We start from the raw sequence: 25,062 nt of genomic DNA on the forward strand, positions 1-25,062 counted from the left end.
GTTTGATAGTGCTAATAACAACTTAGTTTCTTTGGATCAAAGTTTTTCCAAATGCCTGTGGCAAACATTAAGAAATTTAGGAAACATATAATTTAATTTAAAAATACTAATCATATTTATACACATTTTCTGCAAAATGATAACTCAAATAATGGCAGCTCATTTTAACCTCGAACATTTCAAAACAACAACAAAAAGAAACATCTCTTTGCCACATAAGAAGAACCCAAACTTTTGGCTGTCTACAGCCTGTGAGCTGACTTCATAATTTTTCATCACTATCCATGCCTTCTCAGGACACTTAACTATTTTTAGAAGCAGACAGTGTTGCTGATAATGTAGTATATCCTACAAGTTCAACCTTTGCAAATCACGCCATCCAGGGCAACTGACTTGGTGAGCAAAATCTCCATGGTCGTTTAGAAATATGAACTGTCTAGTCAAGTTTACAGTGCTTTTTTGTTTCCCCTCAGTGTGCAATGCAGTTAAATATTACCTGTATGTTTCATTTAACTCTATGAGATTATTGAAGGTTTCTATTTTCAAATTCCTGATTAATCAAATTCAACTAAAAATAAATATTCATTTATGTATGTAAAAAGTAGGAAATAATCCTTGTTACGGGGAGAGGAAAGTGGGGAGAAATCCAGAGTAAACATAAAAATATTGCCGTTCAAACATTTTCAAAATTTAAAAAAAATTATTTATAACTGTCAGAAACTTACATGTGATAAGAATGTTTTATCACAGACTCTGGTACAGGAGATTTCTAGAAATTAGAAAAGTAGAATATTTCTATTGTAGTAGTGAGGGCAAAAATATATATTCCAAGAAGTAATTTTTAAACACTAAGTGGAAATAAGGCCCATAAAAATGAATGTTGTATGTTGTATATTTTCCTTCCTGGTTTTTATTATTTTGAAATTGGTCCTTCAGCCATCAAGTGGGATGATGGTTTCTGAATAGTGTTTACTTTTGATGATAGCTTTGTCTCCCCCTGTTGTTCAAAATGATAAAATACAGCACTCTGGAAACAGCAAGGCTCTCCATTCCTCCGGTATTTGTAAGCTGACAAGAAGTATACAGATACCCTCTGAAGTTTTATGCCTGCTGTGTTTCTCTCTTTGCTGCAAGAGGAGCCTTTTCTTTTAACCTGCATGCCTTTGAAGAACTGACTCAGCATATTCATGGCCTCTAAAGGTAAGAGTAAATATAGGCAGCTAATAAATTTTTCCTTATATTATGACTGAAAATACACAGTTCTAAGGGTGTTACAATCGGTGAGATTGATACTTTAAAACCTGTCATTTAGTGCTTTTCAACGTTGGAATTTTTAACTTTGAACTCCAAGGAGCATGTTGCATTACATTTTTAAAAAAACCCTCTATCTGATAGAATGTAAAAGTTAAGATGCAAACAGTGTTTTTGTTATCATAAATATAAACCTAGTGACTTGATGTGAAAAGCTGCAGAATAAAATTTAGAATGGGAATATTTAATGCCAAACACAAAGACAAGTTGATATTCCCAGTTTCAAGGGATTTGTAGAAAACTTTTCACACGTAAGTTAAAAAGTTTTAAAGTACAGTTCAATATTTAAAAATTTCCCATTTGTTGTTTAAAATATGTGATACAGCCATTTCTTATAGAGAATTAAACATGTGTTTTCAGGAAATCCTAGTAAATTTAATGGACTAGAAGTAAAGATTTCTGAACTATGAAGCAAAAATCTTTCAAAATTTCTTTGATGGTAAATTATATCTAAAAAGCAAACAGAAACTAAGCAAGCAGATTAAAGACTTTGGGAGGGGGAACTGGTAAGTTTTCCTCAAATCCCTAAAACTGCAAATATCATTAGTGTTGTCTCACTTAAAGAACTTCTCAGAAGACAAGGGATGTGCTTGTTTTAGGTAATGGGTTGCAATCTCACAAAAAATATTTGTGAAATGATATAAAAATGAAATTATAATGTGTTTTCATTCCATTATCAGAAGAAACCATTAAACTCGAGGCTATAATGAAAGTGAAGAATTATGATTAGTATAATTAGTGGAAACCTTTTAACCTAATTACAAATAGGATAATAGAGTTCACAATTTAAAATATCCTAAATTAAATTAATGATCCATTCAGAGAAACATGTATGCTTATTTGCTTCCTTTATCAAAATAGACTTTGGATGATATTTAATTTGGAACAAAGGAAGTAATCTTTTCACTTTTTGTCAACATGTAGCATACACCAGTCCCTGAGTATCACTGGGAAAGCTCAAACAAATTGTAAAATATAGACATGAAACATCAAAATTATGAATTTTAATACATGTGTACTTCATTTTTATATTTGAAGACAGCCAAAAAAAATCTTGGCAAGTTCTTTCTTTCATTTAAGACTGACACTAAGACTTAGTCCAAAACACTTCATCACTTTATCAAGTAAGAGTTACAGCAACAACTGCAGCCTGTAAGGTAAAGAGTTGCAGAGTATGTGAAATATTTATAAGCTAGTTATACATTTTTAAAAGAGTAGATAGAAATTCAAAGCCAGATAGAAATTCAAAGGAGTTCCTTCTTCATTTGGTGGTCTGAGTCTCTGAAGAAACTTGTGACTAGAAAGCACTATTATGACCAAAATATGATTAATCTACCAAAAAAGCAGTGATGTTCAGTAATGATAGGGGCTCAAGACTAAACTTAGAGGCAAAACTTACAGTAGAAAACTAACACTCTCGCTCCATCTCACTCAAAATATTTAACAGATGAAGTGGGTAAAACATCTGTGAGAGACCCTATACTACTTAAAAGAAGTGAAAAATGAAGTTTCCTTTTGAATTAGAAATCTGGTTTTAGGGGGCAAGTTGGTTTATCATCATTATTTACCTAAAATATTTTTGTGGAGTTTTATTCAAATATATTTAAAGCCATTTTTTATAATGTCATGATGTTTTCTGGCCCATGAAACTGTATTGGCAATTAGCATTTTTCCAGGGAATACAGGCTAATTAGACATTTCACACATTTTGTAGGAAGGTCAATCAGCACCACTAAATCAAAGGACAGTCTGGATACTGGATGCTATTAGAACTGAGGAAATATTTGTGTGGTCTGGAGTCCCCTGGTTTAGTATAAATAAACACAATTTAAGAACAGGTTGGTCTCAGACTTTAAGTTTGAGAAAAACAGTTTCCAGGATGATCTAAACTGAACAGAAGCTTCAGTTTAGGTCTTCAGAGGCTGTGCTGCTCCAATGTGAGCTGAAATCCCAGAAGAGAAAGCAAGTGATCTCAGAATGGTGATCCCAGCAGTCTCTAACTGAGCCTCTACTCCCCAGTAAAGACTTTGGACATGATCTGCTCTGGGCCCCAGTGCATTAACATCTTTTAATGCCATGACATCTAAGGACCTAAAGACCTGGGTCAGAAATGTAGAGCCACTTGCCAGACACTCAAGAATCTACCACGTTTTGTCACAGCAAAATAGTTTACAAGATAAAATTGGAGTAATTTGCTAATCTTTTCAACAATAAAATTGGCAATGAGAGAGAATCTAATAGTCTTCTATCAGCTGTTATTAGAAATTAATCCCTACACATTTTTTTTAATTGAAGGATAACATGTGTACAGTTAAGTGCATAAAGGCACTAAACTTAAGCTCCATGATTTTAAAAATCAGGATGCACTTGTGTAACCACCACCAAGATCAAGATACAGAACATTTCTGGCACCTCATAAAGTTCCCTTTCTGGTCAATAGCCATGCACCTCCACTCCCAAGATGAAGCACTGTTCTGAATGTTATCATTATGAACTAGTTTTCTCCAGATCACAATTTTGTCTCTGCTTCTCTGAAAGTCAATGACAACAGTGTTTTTGGCACTAATGCCAAAGAAAGGATGTTTGTTGCCTTTTATTATTTTCTAGCTGTTATTGCGGCAGGGGCCATTTGCTCCTCTCCCAGATTTGACATGGTGTTACCTAGTCTTCCTCTCCGTTTACTCAGTTAGTAGCTCTCGAGAAGGGCTAAGAGCAAGAGGAATTCTAAAGTCTATATCCTTTGTGTCTGCCCCAAATCTGAGAGAAGTTCAGGATGGGGGCCTTTGGGGAAGCAAATTGTTATAATATTATCAGTGTGGAGCTCTCTTTTCATGGGGCCAAATGACAAGTTTGCTTCCATTCATTCCTACCCCTAAAGCGTGTCCAAATTCTAAATGTCACAGACCAGTATAATCTTAGAAATCCATATTGGTCTCTTCCCACAACCTTATTGTTAAATGAATAAATGAATCATTTGGCAATTAATGTCCCTCATTAACACCAAATGTACACATGACTTTAATGAGCCAATTGTTACTAGAAACAGTTTATGTCAGTGTCCAAAGGACCACTCCTTAGGTGCCTGTGTTCCTTCACCAGGTTTGCTTGGGCTTTTTTAATCCCTCTCAGATGCTCACCCAGGCTGTGCTTGAGAAGCAATGAACGAAGAGGAATTTATAATCTCCAAAGGAAAATCAGTCCTTTCTTCAGATTTATTTTGTAGAGGTTTAAAAGATTCAGAAGAATACCTCCTCCCCCTTCACACACACATATTACATGGACCTGGGTATCAGTGCTGAAGAGAGACCATTCTCATCTACTGTGAATTATATAGCTGTCACTCCAATTTTAGTATATGTACAATGAGTGCTTATCCAAATCTTTGTGCATCTGTTATAAATTTCTTCCTCATATTAATCCAGAGCCAGTTTCCTTGTCCTTCCCATTCATCGTTTTTGTTTGTTTGTTTTTTTGCGGTACGCGGGCCTCTCACTGCTGTGGCCTCTCCCGTTGCGGAGCACAGGCTCCGGACGCTCAGGCTCAGTGGCCATGGCTCACGGGCCTAGCTGCTCCGCGGCATGTGGGATCTTCCCAGACCAGGGCACGAACCCGTGTCCCCTGCATCGGCAGGCAGACTCTCAACCACTGCGCCACCAGGGAAGCCCCATAGGTTTTTAAAATAGTCTAAATTACTTTTCTTCATAATGGCTTCTCTGATATTTGAAAACATCCGTCATGACCCTTGCTTGCTCCATACCTACACTCAAGTTAAAACAGCAAAGCGTAAACGAAATGAATGCACATGTGAGAACTCTGACAATTTGGCTTAATAAAGATGAGAAGTAAAAACACTGATAGTCTTTGAAAGAAATAATGGTATCTAATGAGGGAGACAGCCAAATGGCACTCATGTGAGAAGAAAAGGGAAAAATAATAGTAGAAAGGAAATAAAGTATATTTTTAACAAAGAAGAAGAATTTTGCACGCACCACGTACATGTCTTATGCATAATATTAGGCTCCAGACTAAGGCAGTATAAATAGCAAATCTCCGAATTTCAATCGAAGAGATAATTGAAATAGTAACAATTTTACCTGGCAATAATATAATATAATATAAACAGGTGATTAAAAAATCAAAGCCAAACATTTTAGAACTCTGTAATTCTTTTATCATTTGTAATTTTGGGTGAGCTACAAAGGGATTCATACTGTCAAAATTTTTTCGGATGCTTTTATACCAAACACTGAGAAATCAAAGCTAAATTAAATATTACACTGCCCTTAAGAAGCTCATAAATTAGTTACAAATATTCCCATTTGTTCTCAAAGTATATATCATCAGACCAGCAGCATTAGTTTACCTGGGAACTAGTTAGAACTGCAAAATTCTCAAGCTCCACACCCACTCCAACCACAGAATTAGAAAGTCTGGAGTGTGGCCCAGCAATGGGTGTTTTAATAAGCCCCCCAGCTGGTTCTGGTGCAGGCTAAAGTATAAGGGCCCTGAATTACATCTAGCCATAGCAGTATGATTGATAAAAAGAGACAAAATATCCTTGGAAATTATGAGGCACCTTCATTATATTTGAGGAAGGGAGAATATGCTTGAAAGTCATAGTTATGATTTAAAACCTATGTCTAAGGTTATCCTTTTATGAGTAGAGAACATCTAGTTTCTTTTGCCATTGATTTTCTTTTTGCAGTGTATAATCTTTTAGCTCTTTGAATAGAAGTTTCACTTGCCTTCAAAAAATATACTTTCTAAAATCATTTATTTTGCCCAAATTATCCAACTTTTCTCACAACTACCTCTGGTAGTCTTCCACAGTCCTTTATCTCTGGCTTCGGGGTCAAGTGGTGCTGACAGTGAGTAGGAAAAATGAAGGAAAGGGCACTGTAGTGAGAGGCTACTGTGGGAAATACTCTACCCTCTGAATTAAGAGGAAGCAAATATTATAAGACAAACTACATAAAATGGCCTACATTTAAATACGGACTGGGATGGTCATTCTCTTGCAGATGCACAGAACCAAAGAAGCAGAAGTCTGCCTGGTTTTCTTCCGGGAGCTTCAGACCCAGACCACGACCTTCACATCTCACCTTCCAATCCAGGGAACCAAGTGTGGCAGCGGGGTCCCCCTCCACGAGGGAGTCTCCCTCCTGGTCTAGAATATTTAAGCCAGGTGCTTTTAACTATTTCTACTAAGTGTTTGCCCTTAAAATGAATATAAACTTGATTTCTTGCCTTTCAATCAAGGCTGAAGAACGTCAACAAATCACTTACTGAAGTGAGAAAATCATTATAAATCATGAAATTATAAAATCTGTCTTTTATTTATTTCTGTTATTTGGGAAGAAACATTTTTCTTTTATGGTCACTTCTAATTTCCTTATTTAATTGTCAGAGGAAGAACACTAAACATTTTCGATTGAGCTGTTCAGCACATTTATCATTTTACTGCTCATTGCTCAAGGTGTCAGCACATTTGGCCTGGAGAAACTGTCTAATATGTCTAGTCACCTACAGCTATTTAATTAAGGACATTGAGTACCTGTCTTAATCAAGGCACATTAATGGTATAAAACCTAGTCCCTCTCACCCAAACGTTCTGCAACCTCAACGGCAAAGACAAAAAATGATGACAAAAAATGCAAGGCTGGGTACTAGAGCCAGATAAGCACACAATTTTAATTTGCGCAGGTGTACAGAGAAGAGAAACGTTGTTAAAGATCAAAGTACTCAGGAGAGACTTCTGCAATGAGCTGAGAGCTCAACATCTTCAACTGAATCTCAAAAAGGTGGATGGAAATCCAAGAGAAAATCAGCCTATCAAGTTAGCATTGTCTTCTGATGCTCTTGCATCTCCAGGCCAATTTGCTTGGAAGATCATATTATCATTAGGTATAGCCACTGTTCTAGTCATTGGAGGGTAAGCAATGATTCAAGCCTTATAATAAATCAATCAAGAAATATTATCACCTGAATTCTATGGCACATAAATAGCAATTGATATTTATGTATATTATTGTTGCTTTTGTATTTATCCTACAAAAGATTAGAAATACACTTACACTAATATTGAGATGTCAGCACATCTGCTGCAATTTTCAGCTTGTTTGGCACTCTTTCAAACTATAAAGTCTATCTCCTTTATCAAAATCAAATCTCTGTGTTAATTCCCTTAAGGTGCAAGAGATTTCTGTTATGCCTGATAGGGTTTAAGCTGCACGCAGCATATGTTCCCGGGAAAATGTTTATAATTGCAGATGCCTTCTCCAGAAACCCACTGGCAGACAAATGTACTTTAGAGACTGGAGAGCTCAGGGAGATATGTAAAAGAGCTGGAAAGGCTAACCTACCATCTTCCATCTGCAGGAAGGATCAGCTGTAATAGCTGACTAGAGTTGATTAACTGCTGCAAGCTGTTTGGGAATGTTGTCAGACAAGGTTTCGCCGAGTATAAAAGTGATATACCAGTGCCAGAGGGCTGAGGTTTGATATCACATATGGTCATCACATAGTCTTCTTCCATCCATGAATGATGACACACCCGGAGCCAGATGCTTGACATGAATACACTTTTTTCATATTTGATAGAGATATGAACCCGTTGGCTGCAGTTCTAAAATGAAGTCAATTTTCCAAACGTACACCTTTGGTAATCTTTTTCAGAAACCAAAAACATGCCACAAATTGGTGGCTATTTTACTTCAAAGGGAAAGAAAATTTATAATCTTTATACTAAAAGAACACTAATCTGCTTTAAAGTGGTGTGTATAGAAAAGGATGAATGCACATTTTGAAAGTTTAATACTACTAGTTTGTTAAGAAACATATATATAAAGAATTTTATGAGTTAACTTTTATCTAAAATCATAAGGTTAAATAAAACTATGAACATTTGAAAATAGTACATGCTTCAATAAACAAACAGGAAAATATTTAATAAAAATCCTTCTAAGTTAAAAAACTCAAAGTAAAATTTTAAAAAAATCATCTATTCTCCTTTAATCAAGACTATCCAATGACTACTACTGAAAATCATGTTTCCATTAATAATTTGAAAATAAACTCCCAAGCGGTGTGTGTGTGTGTGTGTGTGTGTGTGTGTGTATACATACATATGTACATGCACATACTTATATGTCTAGACATGTATATATATATGTTGTTCATGTAGGTTAAACTTAAGAATAAAACCAATACATTCTCTTTCCAGATGGATTAACATGTTCATAATAGTCAATAACATTATATCCTATAAGCGTCAAAGGATAACTATTTATAATTTAGTCACCTATAGCTAAGAGTAGTGAATCAAAGTCTACAAGGACACATGTAAAGATCACATTTATTTTGCTACATGTATTAAATGGAATCAATGATACCTGTAAACCTGATAAATTATACATAAGAATTGATTCTTAGTTACATATCCAAGGCTGTAATTAGGTTTCCATTCTATACCTTTCATACTTCAGGAGTCCTTTACTTGCCCTGACACCCGAATACATGACACAATCTCTTTAGACTTTCCAACAATTCCTAGTTCATCAATTAATAGCAAAAGATGAAAAGGGCTCTTTTGGACCATGGTTTATAAGTGGCCTGGGGCGATTTAAAGGAAACTACAAGAACAACCAAAACCAAGACCCTCAAATCCAGGACGTTTGCCCACAGAGGTAGATTAAGTCAAATGTTATTACAGAGGATGGGTGAGTATAACAGTAAATAGGGAGGAAAGGTACTCAGAAGTCCCATAGCATCACTTAAGAATTGTTTCTCCCAGTTCCTAAGATTAGTTTAGTGATGTGGTACAGCAGAGTAAAGAGCACGTCAAAATCAGCGGCATTACTGCCTGGGTTCAAATCCCAGTCTAACCACTTACTGATACATGCTCTGTGACGTTGAGCAAACTACTTCCTCTCTCTGGGATTGTTTCCTCACATGTAAAATGTAATGATATCTAGCTCTCTGATGTGTGTGAGGATTAAATCAGACACTATGTCAAAAAATCTGGCACAGTGACTACCTCATGGTAGTCATTAAATAAACAACTGCTATTATTAAGTATTAGAGAGGTACAACTTCCCTTTTCAACCAATAGACTTTAAATTTCAAGGCTGAAAACTTGATCCATGACACAAATAGTCAAAGCTCCTAAACTCAAACTTAACTTCTGCCCCCATACTCCTTCTCTATCTCTAAGTTACTCCTACGTAGATCCACTGCTTAATAATCGTGCATGTCCTTTTGAAGCTTACCCCTTCTCTTTCCTCAACTCTCCATTTTCCTCAAAAGAGGAGAACAGAACTAACAATACTACACAACAAAGACCGATTCAAATTTTTTTAAAAAACTTTGTCATAGTTGTTAAAATATGTTTTAGAATATCTTAAATCATAAATTTTGGAAAAAATATTTTTGTGAATCTTAAAATGGAGGTCACATGTACTTTTATCAATAATAAGACTTAAATAGAAGAAATGATATTAGTTTTTACCTCCACCTCAGGATATACAAGGAGAGTGAAGGAAATAAGGTAATGTCATATTTTCTGCGTTTGTGATGCCCAATCAATTCCAACTGTTAGTATCGATTACTTTCATTTAAAAGTTATCAGTGAGTATATTAATGTGAAGGGAGAATAAAGTGAAGAAAATTTTAAGGCAAGATAGAAAATGAAGCATTTAAAAAAGTAATAATCAGCATTGCACTCAGTGATTTTGCCTTAGTGAATCTTCAAGTATTGAATATCAAAATGAAAACATACACAAATAAAATTCACTCTAAGAACATATTTTAAATATTTCCTTTAAAAAGCAGTTTGTACTGTATTCTGTTTAATAAGTCACTCCTCAACTGTGGCTACTTTATCTCTGTAAATTAACTTCACTTCTAATTACATAGGCAAGTTTTAATGTGTCATGCATTTAGTGGCTTAACTCTTTTCTGCTTAAATTGGTACTTTGCTGGCATCAGCAGGACTTCTGGGTTTTCTTCCCCTAGTTCAAAGGAAGATGTGAATGAGAAAATTTTAAAGAATAGCTTTTTTCAGCTTTAACAAAGACGTTTCATCACTGTGAGGAATGAGTTACTGCATGACAGAGTGAAAGTAGAGTTATAGGGCTGAGTGGAGAGGCCATGCATGCAGGTCATTACTGTTTGGTTTCATTTTGGTTCATTTCTTTTAAAAAGAGAGAGAGAGAGAGGTTTAAAACCTTATAGGCATTCTTATTCAGATTGTTTAAAAATATTCTCAAAGATATTGTTTCCAAGAGCTACACTTTTATCTGATTACCACAGAAAAACACACAGAGCTAATCACAGTTGCTAATGTTATTCTGGGCAATTCTGCCTTGAAATTTTCAGGGTTCTTGTAATTTTTAAATTTTACTTGAATAAAAACCATGTTAACTTCTTTTTCATTATAAAATGTGAGCTGTTTTCAACCATTTCCCTCACAGAGAACATGAAAATCATCTAATTTCAGGTAGTCTAGTAAACAGGTTAATAGTAATAGCTGCAAAGGTTTTCAAAGACCTGTGATGTAATACTTTTTATTTCCTTTATGTCGTCTTTTAACAGTTAGACCTGATAATTATACACCAGCAGGTGGAGCTTCTTGGAAGTAAGTATATTATATTCTGTAATTATTAAAACTGTTGAAATGTTTTAAGTTTCAGAAGTTTCTTTACATCTAAATATTTTATAAATGATAAAGTTAAATGTTTAAGATAGATTAAAAAGAGCACTAGGCTTATTTTATAAAATAAATATTGAAAGTAAAATTATTAGTCTGATATAGATAAACATAAAAGCATAAAACTCCCCAAGTCTTTGATGATATTGTCATTAGGAATCTAATATTATTTTTAATCTTAAAGTAATAAAAACTATTTGGTCATTTCCATGGCTGCTAATGGTTTAAATTTTCTTAATGCTGTAATTTCAGACATGGAAATCAAGGTTGAGACTAAATAACAAAAAATCATCAAAACAAAATATGTTTTATCATAGTGTCAGAGATTCGTCAAATAGGCAAATCATGTAACAATACACAAATTTACAATGATGACTAACTGAATTCAAATTAATCAAGTATTTTTGTCCTTAACTAAGATATGTCAAAATTGTAATAGATAGCATGCAGCTGTAGATATAATAGCAGATAGAGATTTTAGACAAAATCATTATTATCAGTGTGAGTTGTCCCAGTAAATTCCATAACAGTGATAGAATTATTATCTGAGTATTTGATTCTTCTTTACAACGTTGCTTCCCTAGTTGAAAAGTGGTACTATATGTGTCCAAGTAGGTCATATATCTGTAATCAAAATTTAGTAATTGCACAACTTTGTTCTCAGAGTTTACTTCTATTTCTATGCCTAAATCCTCAAAATTTCGAGCACGGAAGTAGATTTGTCTGAATAAGATACCATATACTTAATAACTGATCACACACTCTGTTTTCTTTTAATAACACAACAATTTTTACTCACATAAAGTTTTGATAGTAAGCAATAAGCATGATTTTGATAATTATTTTTTTTGCTCCATTAGTGATACTTGGCACTGAGACCTCCAACAAATATGAGATTAAAAACAGCTTGGGACAAAGAATTTACTTTGCAGTGGAGGAAAGCATCTGCTTCAATCGTACTTTCTGTTCCACACTGAGATCTTGCACTCTGAAGATCACCGATAACTCCGGTCGAGAGGTGATTACAGTCAACAGGCCCTTGAGGTGTAACAGCTGCTGGTGCCCTTGCTACCTACAAGAGGTTAGTCTTTGGCTCTGGGTGTGCTTGTATTTTTCCATGTTTGGAAAGATCAGCAATTATTTCTTAAATAAATGGCATTCATCTGGAGATATGGGGCAATTAACCTTTCAATTGGTTGAATTAGAATGTTGCTCCTTTAGGATCAGAACAGCTTGAGGATTTGGTGATTCACTAAATTTTTTTTCCTTTCCAACCAAAAACTATAGTGGCTTCTGTGATGTTAATCGGTAACGACAGCTCATGCATCATGTAAATGAGACACATCCTCCTGAATCTCTGTATTAGCCACGTAATTGTAATAGCTATAAGTTCCACCATTAAGCAAATCTACCCTTTTTCTTCTCTTATTGGTGCAAAGTTCAGGGAGTGCTGAGTGATACTAAACTCTTCTAAAGTATTCTCTTGGGTAGGTGTTATTTTTAGTACAGAATCTCAGGTTCCATTCACCCATTTATGACAAACTTCAAGGTTTAGCAAAGACTATGTTCTTGTTCTAGAGGGAATCATCTGATTCTTATATTTTTAATATATAATAGATTTTCATCACGAATAGGTCTATAGTAATAACTTTCATTGACATGATGCAGCTAAATTGATATGGAAAATATACTTACTTTGATGTTTTTGATATCATAACACCTCTATAAGTTAGAAGGAATAGATTTTACTCTCTACATTTTGCAATTGAGGAAACTGGGACTTAGAGAGTGGAGGTGCCTTACCTATGATCACACATCTAGAAGATACAATAAATGGAACTTGATCCAGGTGTCTTTATTCAAGCCCAAGCTTCTCTATTGAGGACCTATGTATAAATAGTCTACGTAGCACAAAGGGAAATAAATAGTAATGTGGAACTCTCCTTAATTAGAGAAGTTTCTCACAATATATATTGAAGCTAATTCTCCATTTATAGGCAATTACCTGGCTAAGTGATAGGATTGCTAAGGTACTTATATACGGAGCCCAAGAATTTTTATACTTTTACTGGGGATATTCAAGATCTAATATGCCCCAAGATGTTAAACTTAGTATAATCCAGAATATATGCCCATTTGAAAATTTCTGATAATTGATGTTTTATTTCAAAGTAGCTCCATGTCATATAACTTAACCATAAGACGCATCCTAATACTGATTAATATGTTTTTTAATTTGGTTAAAATCACATCAGTTACTTTAAAAGTTATCCTAGAACAAATCTATATAATTCTAAGAAGACTTGTTGAAACCACATTTGTCCATCTGAAAACACTACAGACATACACATAAGACTATGAACTTAACAAATAAGGAAAGACAAAAGGAGATCAGATGATGAGCGCTGGTTTGATCTAAAAGCAAACAATGTTCATCATTTTCACCCACTTCCAGCTTATTTTACAAAGTATTTGATTTGGTTACATAAATATGTTGAAATAGAATATTATGGACAATAAAGAAATCAGGGGAATAAAGGATGATGGAGTAAAATACTAAAGTCAGCCCTGAAAATGCAAGTGCTAGTCTTTAACACTTTGGACAAAATGAAACAAATCAAATTGGTGTGTAACTCTGCAAGAAGCATTTGTTTTTAACTGAGCACAGAGAAGCTAGAAGTTGGCAATCCAAAGAGAAAAAAGTCCATAATAATCAGTAAGTGACACTTAAAAATAGATGTGTGTTGTGGCCACAACTGAGAGGGGATGGAAACATCTTCAATGCTTGATCAATTACTGTACTTGGAACAAAATGGCAAAGAAGCCAGTGTCCCAGGGTCAGAAAACAGCTTTGGGATAGGTTCTCCTTAGGGAAGGAAGATCAAAGACATGGACGTTTAGCGCATAATGCAGAACACATATCTATATAGTGAATTTCTTTGTTTCTATAAATCATAAAAAAAAAACAGTATAAGATAAAAGCAGATATTTAGAAGCTTTTATATACTGTTTAGAAGTAAGCTGACATTATAGTAAAATTAAAATACAACAACTTTAGGAAATCTTATTTTATTATCTCTTCTTACAGTTAGAAATCCAAGCCCCTCCTGGTACTATAGTTGGTTATGTTGCACAGAAGTGGGACCCCTTTCTGCCTAAATTTGCAATCCAAAACGCAGACAAAGAAGATATTTTGAAAATTGTTGGTCCTTGTGCAACATGTGGCTGTTTTGGCGATGTGGATTTTGAGGTATGATTGACAAAATGAAGGACCGTTTTCACTTAGGTCCTGATTTTTTGCAACATAATTCAATTTTTAAAATGTTCAAATCATGAAACATCTCTGAAATAAATTTAGAAAATTATGTATTTGTGAAATAATGTAACAAGTAATATTGTACATGCCAATAATAACTCATAATTCCAGAGATAGTAAGTTCAAGAATTTTTTTAAAACATACTACAAAAATTTGATTTATGTGGAATATAGTGCCTATGGTATAAAGCAAATATATTTAGTTCAGAATCACCAAAATTACATCTTCTTTCCTACATCCCTGGTGGTAACATATCCAGTCCTGATCTCAAGAGCACACTCCATTAAAATACCATTAATTCAAAAGCTATGCTCATAAGACTTGCTTACTTCATTTTGTAAAACAATCTATTCTCATGTAAACATATTTGTGTAAATTGAATGTTAAAAAACACTAATTACTTGCAAATTCAATGTGTAAGAATGTGAACTATCTTAACAGATTTTCCTAGAGGATATAGTCTAATTTAAAGTATGTATTTCTTTTTCATTTCATTTCATTTCACTCCATTCATTCATGTATATCCCACATAGGACATTAAGGTTGCAGGATTTCAGGGAACATTATTCACCTAGAATACAATGTACATTTTGCAAAATGAGCTGTCATAACTCCAGCCCACGCCAAAAAGACTTGGTATAACTTTCCTAAGAGTAAAGGATAAAAATATGCCCTATGATTGAGGAGAGCTTAAGAGTTTCATTATTCATGGTATAGACATGGCCTAAGTAACTTTCTCTATTTTCTATCCTCTACTCCCATACAGAAAGTGAAAGTTTATACTGAATCACTTTCAGCCTTTGAATGAGAAACAGGGCAAGCAAATGAATAGTGGATAAAGTTTAACTGTAGATTCCTTCTAGCTGAAAAGAACTATAGACTTTTGATGTCAAATTAGTCTGAATTTCCTGTGTGGTACATTAGCCCAGAGAATTTTTCGAATGAAAAATAGGACTTAGGGTTAGTTATAAAGGAATGACCTAGTAAATATCTGAGTATAATATAAAAATGAAATTGAGCAATGACTGATAATATTTAAACATATTAGTAATTATAAAATCTTAGCAATAAAAATTAAAAGGTTATAAATTGTACTTAGAAATTATTTTTTTCTAAAAAATTTCTTCTAAAATATTTCACATATTTTTCTTTTTTGATGAAGAATTCAGATTTAAAATCTGGACTTCAGGTAAAGGAATCATGGTTAGACCATATAATTGAGACTATGTACCTGCTGCCATCTTGTGGTAGCCTGTCCTCAATTACTTGAGGCTATTAAATTCTCAATCTGCATGCAAAAACAAAAAGAAAAAAAATAAATAAATGAATTACAATGGATTAAAAAATGTCAGAAAAGCAAAATTCCTGAAGAGTAAACTGGAAAGTTAAATCTACAAACCTATGCTTATATAAAGGAATGAGTACCATCGAATTGTCATTTAAAGATGATGAATAAAATAATTCCTATCTCTCATGAAGTAAATATATGAAGAAATGTAAAACCATCTGTATCACCTTCAAATTTACAACTTCTTATTTTCTTCTCAAAGGTGAAGACCATTAACGAAAAGCTTACAATTGGGAAGATTTCAAAGTACTGGTCAGGATTCGTAAACGATGTCTTCACCAATGCTGACAACTTTGGAATTCACGTTCCTGCAGATCTAGATGTGACAGTCAAAGCAGCCATGATTGGTGCTTGTTTTCTCTTTGTAAGTGCAGTCTTAAAGAGTAAAGGTGATTTATTTCTTTCCTTTTCCCTTGTTGATTATTATAGAGCCAATCCCGTTTTACACAGCATTTACTCCAAAGAGTAAGTTTAATCATAGAAGGTTAGTTTGGGGCCAACATTCTTCAGAAGTCAGAATGTACAAGCCTGCATTTCTATTAGGCAGGTCTCCTCCAGTGGCCCTCATACCCCCTCTTCCTCGAGGATTGATACCCCGTCAACATCCTACTCATCATTTCTCGAAACATGAGTTATCCTTCTCTTTCAACTTTAATTTAGACTTTTGGCTTATTTTCACTTTCACTGAAAAATATTTAAACTTAAATATCATATTATTTATCCTATGTAAAGTTCAGGACTGCTTAAGAGCTTACCAAGGAGTTAGGTGATATTCAGAATGTGAAAAGTACTGTTTTCTTGCCCTTCCAATATGTACATAGATACATGAGTAGGCAGAGATGAGTTAAGATGTATCAGTTTCTATTAGTACAAAGATATGATGTCTTTGTCCTTTCTTGTCAACTTCCAATTTCATTAAAAAACATTTTCTTCTAGATTGGTGATAGGAGAACAGAAGTCAAGTAATACCAGTGCCAGAGGTATTGGCCTTTGGGCTGGTTTTCCTGACTTTCCTTCTGATATCTCCCTCATTGCTTACCATCTTCAGTGCATTCACAAAAGCTCATGGAATTATAAAATAAACCTACATTCTTCCTCTTATATTTTGTTATTCTTCAGGGTTTTAGGATCCTAATCTTATGGTGATATTAACGTGTGCTGCTGTGGGGAAAAAAAAATGGTCCTATTTACTTAGTCTCTTCTAGAGACACTTGGGAATTATATTAACTAAAAATAATTCCCCGGTGACATCACTGATGGATACTTAGAGTTTAATTAAAAATATATATTAGGGGACTTCCCTAGTGGCACAGTGGTTAAGAATGCACCTGCCAATGCAGGGGACACAGGTTTGATCCCTGGTCCGGGAAGATCCCACATGCCGCGAAGCAAGTAAGCTGGTGCACCACAGCTACTGAGCCTGCACTCTACCGCCCACGAGCCACAACTACTGAGCCCCCGCATGAGCCACAAACGTTGAAGCCCGGGCACCTAGAGCCCGTGCTCCACAACGAAGAGTAGACCCCGCTTGCTGCAACTAGAAAAAAAGCCCGTGCACAGCAATGAAGACCCAATGCAGCCAAAAAAACAAACAAACAAGAAACCATATATATATATTAGGATTTTTTTCTCCAGCAGCTTAGAGAAACTATTTTAACTTATTCACTCCCTATCATTGGTAGACATAGAATTAATACGTAGAGAGCTAGGTTTCTATACTTACTAAGTCATCACTTACCCTCAATTCCAGTTTTCATCTACAGATCTAACCAAGTCCAGTCAATTTTGCCTGTCACCTAATAATTTTTCAATTTCCCACTCTCCTTACCTATTTGGTAAGGCTTTTAATTTGCCACTTCCTGCTCACCCTTCTATTTTTTGATGATTTCTGCATTTCGACACCAAACATGCCAGCGATCATGTGCGTGCATGCACGTAAAGGTGTGCACGTGTGCACACACACACACATGCCCTTTTCCCAAAACCTTAATTTGGCCTGTTTAAGCCCCTTACTTAATATTTATATTAAAAATAGATTATCTTTAATCTGCCCTACTGACCTATTTTATGTAACAAGCTGATGGCAAAAATGCACTGTCAACAATTCCCTATGCCTATAACTGAAGAAGTACTGATCTAGATAACATCCAAATAATCTGAAAGGATAACTTTTTAACTCCAGTGTCTGAGGGAGAAACACACTCACTGAGACTATCAGACAGCTCCTATCCATTGCTTTTCCTTTCCTTTTTACCATAATATCATAAAATATTTGCATTTTTTTGGACAATGTAGCTTTTAAGATAATTTGTCACCAAGAATTGTGTTTATTGCTGTCTCCATTTTATTACCTTGTGGTGAGAGATCTTTAGAAAGCTGTTGGTGTGAGGATATTCCCCGATCCAAACAGCAAAATTCACAAGTGTAATCTTATTATTGGTCTCTTCTTGTTTGAGGTTACCACTACACAACACACAACTCTGACCCCTCCCCGCCAAAGTTCCCTCTGGCATACTTCCTCAGATGACTGCCGAGTTACTGACCACAAAATCCATAATGATATGTCTACCTCTTGTTTAAAGTCAGAGTCTATTACAACTTCCCACGCTGACCCAGACTGCCCTACAATCTAATTCTAAAAAGTCTTGATCACCCCAAATTTGACTGGTGATACCATGTTGATTCAGATAAGGTTTCCAAGTTACTTGTACTCTGTACATTAGACATCTAAGTGTCATGAAGCGAAAAACTTTGATTTCTCTCCTACTGATAAATCACATGTTCCTGGAGCACCACTGGGAAACATAATTGCTTTATGTAATCAAAGCTTACATGTGAGACTCTTGTTGCCTTTTTGTAAATTCACTCATATTCCATTTATTTATTTGTAGGATTTTATGTTCTTTGAACATTCGCTAGCTGGATTATAACAAGCAAGATGACAAAAACAATAAAATATGCAGAACAGATTTCAGTAAGTAAAAGACAAGTTTAAATGATCTCTTTCCCTTTGAAGAGGTCTATATTTGATGCTAATTCTTTTTCATTTTCTTCTAGAAATCCCCTGGGCTCTGGATTTCATTTCTGAATGGCTTGAGTATTGGCTTTTTTTGGTAACAAAATGTTAATTATTATATTTATTAAAGCATAATGTAATGAAGCAATTATCTGGTTGTGAATGCATGATAGCTAAAGACAAGATGACTGGCCTTAGCAGAGTGTCGCTTGGAGAGATTACCATTCTTTCTTTTTACCCTTTTGAAGTTATTGCATGGTAAGCATGAAAGATGAGAGCTAAGGCTTGCAGCATCACTGATGAAAATTCAATGTTTAGAGAGCACTTTGAAGTTTTTCTGGTACTAGGGCTGGTTACTAATCAAAAGGACTGGATTTCTAAAGTATTTTTTCATAAATAGTCTTTTTTGCTTTGTTTATGAATCTTCTTATTGTAGTGAGACATTTTTACGTTATGTTGGAAAAGCTAAAAGTTGGGTAAATAATACGTTTAAAGGTGAGACGGAAGATAGATGAAATCAATTTGTTCTAGTGGCAAAAGGCACAGTTACATTCCATAAAAAAGATAATATTTACAAATCAAAGCATGTTTTAAATACATACCCATGCTAGGGATTTAAATAAGCATATTAATAGACTCCTAAGTTAGTATCAATAAAGCAGTGGTATAGAGCAGGAATTTTATCTATTTGCAGTAGAAGTTCAGTCAAAAAAGGGATCTGAGGCTCTGAAAAATAGACAACTCCAGGCCTTAAAAACAAGCAAACAAAAAGAAACAAAGCCTTAATACATGAGGCAAATACAGATGTCAGGAAACACAGCCAATTCAATCAATTAATGCCTTCCATTTTAATGTTTACATAGTCCTCCAGATTACTATGTCTAGTTGTCCATACACTTCCAAAGTCCATTGAAAAGGAAAATCTTTTTTTTTATGAATGACAATAGTCCTCTCCCTTTTCAAAATGAGGAAACAAATTTGTTTTAAGCAAAGCAGCATGTAGACTCTACTTTAGAGTTACACAAACATGCCAGACACTATGTTTGCTGTGACTTTCTGGTGGGGTAACAAAATGAAGTAAAACAAAGAAAATTCAGGCAGTATGTGGAAGGCTGCCTGGCAACCTCTCTTTCCCCATGCTACCCTGCCCTCCATGTCCCAAATGTTCTCCCTAAAGATGATCCTGCTTTCAGGGCTTTTTCTTGTCCTTCACTTTGATTTCCAAAATGAAAGATTTTTGTAACTGATGTTACAACAGCAGCACAGCAGTGGTTGAGACTTTCACAGTGAGGCAAGAATTGGAGAAAGAAAACACCATTTGTAAATACTGCCTTTTCATATGACAATGTTTTGGATTTTTAAAATAGTTAAATGAACCCTAAAACTAGTGAAAAGAGCTACTTAATACCTACATCTAATGGAGACTCCCCAAGAATCAAAATCCTTCTCAGAATATAACACTCATTTTAAAGTTGGCCGTATTAAATGAAAACCTGCTACAGTATTTGCTCACTCCAACAGATTAGGACCCATCCTTTCTCTCCTTCTTTGTTAAAGATGAAATTGATCTTTGAATGTCTTCTATGCACCACTTTTGTCTTTACCACCAAACATGAGTCCACAAAAGACTAGGGAGACTCTTGCTTTTCAGTGAAAATTTCAATGAAAAGAAAGCAGCTCTAGAATGACATTTTTCCTCACTGCCTTTCCTTGGCCCACTACGCTCTCAGAACACAGGTTCCAACCCTGTTTACTCTGAAATATGCTGGGAAAATCTTGACCAGATTCAAATTCTTCCCTTTCATTCATTTTTTCATTAATTTAATAAATACTTCTTGACTCCCTCTATATGCCCAAAATAGAGTGCCCCCGCCCCGTGAAGCTTACAGTTTAGTTAAAGAGATGGCTATTAATCCAATAATGACACAAACAGAACTTAGATTTTCAACATGAGAAGTGTTTACAGGAGATAGACAAGGTTCTCAGTAAGGGAGGGGTATGTGACTTGGTCAGGGAGTGAGGGAATGAGGGTGGATTTAATATGTGTAGAATAAGTCAGAGCAGGAGGAAGAATGTTTTAGGCTGAGGTACTAACATTTGCAAAGCTTTCTGATGGAGGAAAAGGAGGACATGATAATCTCAAGTGACTTAAAGAAAGCCAGTGACGCAAGTTCAGACAATGAAGAGGAATGTGGTACAAGATGAGAATGAATGGAGTCTGGAGGCCATGTTGAAGATTTTAAACTCTGTTCTATTAGCAAACCATCTGATAAAAGTTTATAAGGAGAGAGTTGACTGATGAAAGATTAGATTGGTGAGAGGCCTCGAGAAGGTGCTCATGGACCAATTAGTGTTACTAAAGTAGTTTAGACGACAGCTAACGGTAGCTCTGATTGACGTGATGCTCATGTAAAGGGAGAGAAGTCAGCAGATTCAAGATATATTTGGGAGGTAAAATCACCCTTACTCGATGCTGGGTTGAAAATGGACGTTCAAGGGAGAAAGGGGATTCCTGGCCTATAACATTTAGTGACAGAGAGAACGTTAGAAGAGGATCTGGTTTGGTGGTAAAGAAAGAGTGTGGGTTCAGTTTTAAACACATTAAACCAATAATGCCTCTAAGTCTTCCAAAAGGAAATGTCAAATAGCTAGGTGGGCATCTTTTCATCTAGTGTATCTCTGGAGAGAGAGATGAGTTTATGAGAACTATATGGACCCACAGAGATCTGAGTAATCTCTGGTTTACTTTAAGATATCCCTAACAAATATTTTGAAACCTGCATGGACAATGAATTCATTCATTCATCTAAATAATACTTTATGGAATTACTTCTGTGTACTAGGCACTGTATTAGCAGTGGGGATATTATGCTAAGTGGCCATTATTCCTACTCTAAAGATGCATTCAACAAATACTTGTAAACTTCATATTATGTGCTAGGCACCTATGTCATCAATAAGCTGCAGCAGTGAACAAAGCAACAAAGTACCTGCCCTCTTAGAGCTTGCATCCTAATGCAGATAGATAATAAACCAACAGGGAACAAAAATATCATGTAATTATAGGTGATCATAAATACTAATAAAGAGTCTATCACTCAATATCTAAAATAATAAACTGAATGTATTTCTTGCTAAGGCAAGGGAGGGCTGAGCCTATAAGACACAGTTTATAAGCAGAGAACTTACAAAGGGTTTTGGAAAAGTGTGGCGTTTAGAATCTGGAGTATTGGCTTTAGCTATGGAAACAGGTTTACCAGAGTAAGACTGTTGCTCACTGGCTGACTCTCAGACATCTGTTCACTGGATGGAAGCTGTTGCTGATTATCTGATTTTCAGTCTGATTTTCAGGAGTTGATTGCAGGGGATGTTGCTGATTTCCCTTCAGAAGTGTGTGCACTTTTGTAATCAGTCAGACTGATTAAACAAGTTTAATACAGGCACACCTCATTTTATTTCACTTCACTTTATTGTATATTTTACAAATTGAAGGTTTGTGGCAACTCTATGTTGAGCAAGTCTATGGGTGTCATTTTTCCAACAGCATTTGCTCAATTTATGCCCCTGTGTCATAATTTGGTAATTCTCATAATATTCCCAACTTTTTCATTATTATTTATTTATTGTAGTGATCTGGGACTAGTGATCTTTGATGTTACTATTGTTAATTGTTTTGGGGCACCATGAACAGAGTCCATATGAGATGACAAATTTAATCGATAAATGTTGTTTGTGTTCTGACTGATCCAACCGACAGGCTGTTCTCCCATCTCTCTCCCTCTCCTCAGGCTTCCCTTTTCCCTGAGACATAATAATATTGAAATTAAGCCAATTAATAACCCTATAATGGCCTCTAAGTGTTCAAGTGAAAGGAAGAGTTGCAGATCTCTCACTTCAAATCAAAAGCTAGAAATGGTTAAGCTTAGCAAGGAAGGCATGTGGAAAGTCGAGGTAGGTTGAAAGCTAGGCACTTACACCAGTTAGTAAAGTTGTGAATGCAAAGGAAAAGTTCTTCAAGGAAACTCAAAGTGCTACTCCAGTGAACACATGAATGAGAAGAAAGCAAAACAGCCTTACCGCTGATATGGAGAAAGTTTTAGTGGTCTGGACAGAGGATCAAACCACCCAAAACATTCCCTTAGGCCAAAGCCTAATCCAGAACAAGGCCTTAACTCTTTTTTGTTTTATGAAGGCTGAGAGAGGTGAGGGAGATGCAGAAGAAAAGTCTGAAGTTAGCAGAGGTTGGTTCATGAAGTTTAAAGGAAGAAACTGTCTCCAAAACATAGAAGTACAAGGTGAAGCAGCAAGTGCTGATGTAGAAGTTCCAGCAAGTTATCCAGAAGACCTAGCTAAGATCATTCATGAAGGTGGCTACAGTAAACAGATTTTCAATGTAGGCAAAACAGCCTTCTACTGGAAGAAGATGTCATCTAGAACTTTCACAGCTAGAGAGGAGGAGTCGATGCCTGGCTCAAAACTCCAAAAGACGGGCTGACTCTCTTGTTAGGGGCTAAGGCAGCTGGTGACTTTAAGTTGAAACCAGCGCTCAGTTACCATTCTGAAAATTCTATGACCTTTAAGACTTATGCTAAATCGACTCACCCTGAGCTCTATAAATGGAACAACAAAGCCTGGATGACAGTGCATCTCTTTACAACATGGTTTACTGAATATTTTAAGCCCAGTGTTGAGACCTACTGCTCAGAAAAAAAGATTACTGCTCATTGACAATGCACCTGGTCACCCAAGAGCTCTGATGGAAATGAACAATGGGATAAATGTTGTTTTCAGGTCTGCTAACACAACATCCATTCTGCAGCCCATGGATCAGAAGGCATTTCAATTTTCAAGTCTTATTCTTTAAGAAATACATTTCATAAGTCTGTAGCTATCACAGATAGTGTATTCCTCTGATGAATCTGGGCAGAGTAAATTGAAAATCTTGCAGAAAGAATTCACCATTCTAAAAGTCATTAAGAACATTCATGATTCATGGGAAGAGGTCAAAATATCAACGTTAACAGGAATTTAGAAGAAGTTGATTCCTATCCTCATGGATGACTTTGAGGGGTTCAAGACTTCAGTGGAGTAATTAACTGCAGATGTGGTGGAAACATCAAGAGAACTAGAAATAGAAGTGGAGCCTGAAGATGTGATTGCACTGCTCCAATCTCATAATCAAACTTTAAGGGATAAGGAGCATAAGGAAGTTTCTTATGGATGAGCGAAGAAAGTGGTTTCTTGAGATGAAATCTACTCCTGGTGAAGATGCTGTGAAGATTGTTGAAATAACAACAAGGGATTTAGAATATTACATCAATTTAGTTGATAAAGGAGCAGCAGAGTTTGAGAAGATTGACTCCAATTTTGAAAGCAGTTCTACTGTGGGTAAAATGCTATCAGCTAGCATGGCATGCTACAGAGAAACTGTTTGTAAAATGAAAAGCCAATTGATGTGGCAAACTTCATTGTCTTATTTTTAAGAAATTGTCATAGCCATCCCAGCCTTCAGGAACCACCACCCTGAACAGTCGGCAACCCTAGACACTGAGGCAACACCCTCTACCAGCAAAAAGATTACAACTCGCTGAAGGCTCAGATGATGGTTAGCAATTTTTAGCAATAATGCATTTTAAAATCAATGTATATACATTTTTTATTGGACATAATGCTATTGCACACTTATTAGACTACAATATAGTACAAACATATGTTTTATATACACTGGGAGACCAAAAAAATTGTGTGACTCACTTTACCGCAACATTTGCTATATTGCAGTGGTTGGGAACTGAACCCACCATATCTCCAAGGTATTCCTGCCCAGGTTTTGATTATTATTCTTTGCTATAATGAACAAGCAGTTATTTCCCAGGAGGGTGAAAACTTTATATTCCCAAAAACCATGAAGAAAATAATTCAAGATAAAAAAAAATAGAGATTAAAAAAATAGAAATGAAGCTGTGTTACTTTTGAACAGCAAAAGGAAATAAGGCAGCAATTCATAAGAATATTTGGGAAAAGAGAATTCCAGGCAGATGGAAAAGCAAGTGCAAAGACTCTGAGTCAAGAGGCTGCTGGACAAGTTTGAGAAATGCTGGAAGCCAGGGCAGTTGGAGTATATTAAAACAAAGGAAGAGAGGTTTGAGCTGCAGTAGGAAAAGTGGCCAGGGGCTGGATCATACGGAGTCTTGCTAAGCAAGGTATGGAAGGGTAATTGATAAACCCTGGAATGTGGGATGTAAGGAATATTAAGAACTCATGGAAAAAGCCCCAGTTTCTATTGTGGCCATGCCACTCACCAAAACAGGTGCAATTTAGTTTTACAGGTGCTATGATAAAAGAATATACATGAAGGAAGAAA

The 25,062-nt window shown here is 35.5% G+C and overlaps 1 protein-coding gene across 1 annotated transcript; it reads left to right on the forward strand.

Annotated features, from left to right (window-relative positions):
- Positions 1–5,015: 5,015 nt before the first annotated feature.
- Positions 5,016–18,612, forward strand: PLSCR5 (phospholipid scramblase family member 5; the record flags this gene model as incomplete). The annotated part of the gene is made up of 7 exons (XM_082840400.1): positions 5,016–5,115; positions 6,333–6,496; positions 10,903–10,945; positions 11,878–12,098; positions 14,106–14,267; positions 15,885–16,046; positions 18,574–18,612. The coding sequence occupies 7 exons, from the start codon at positions 5,016–5,018 to the stop codon at positions 18,610–18,612; spliced, it is 891 nt and encodes a 296-aa protein (XP_082696526.1).
- Positions 18,613–25,062: the final 6,450 nt, after the last annotated feature.

This window comes from Leucopleurus acutus (genome assembly GCF_964270905.1).
Source record: "Leucopleurus acutus genome assembly, chromosome: 5".
NCBI classification, from domain to species: domain Eukaryota; kingdom Metazoa; phylum Chordata; class Mammalia; order Artiodactyla; family Delphinidae; genus Leucopleurus; species Leucopleurus acutus.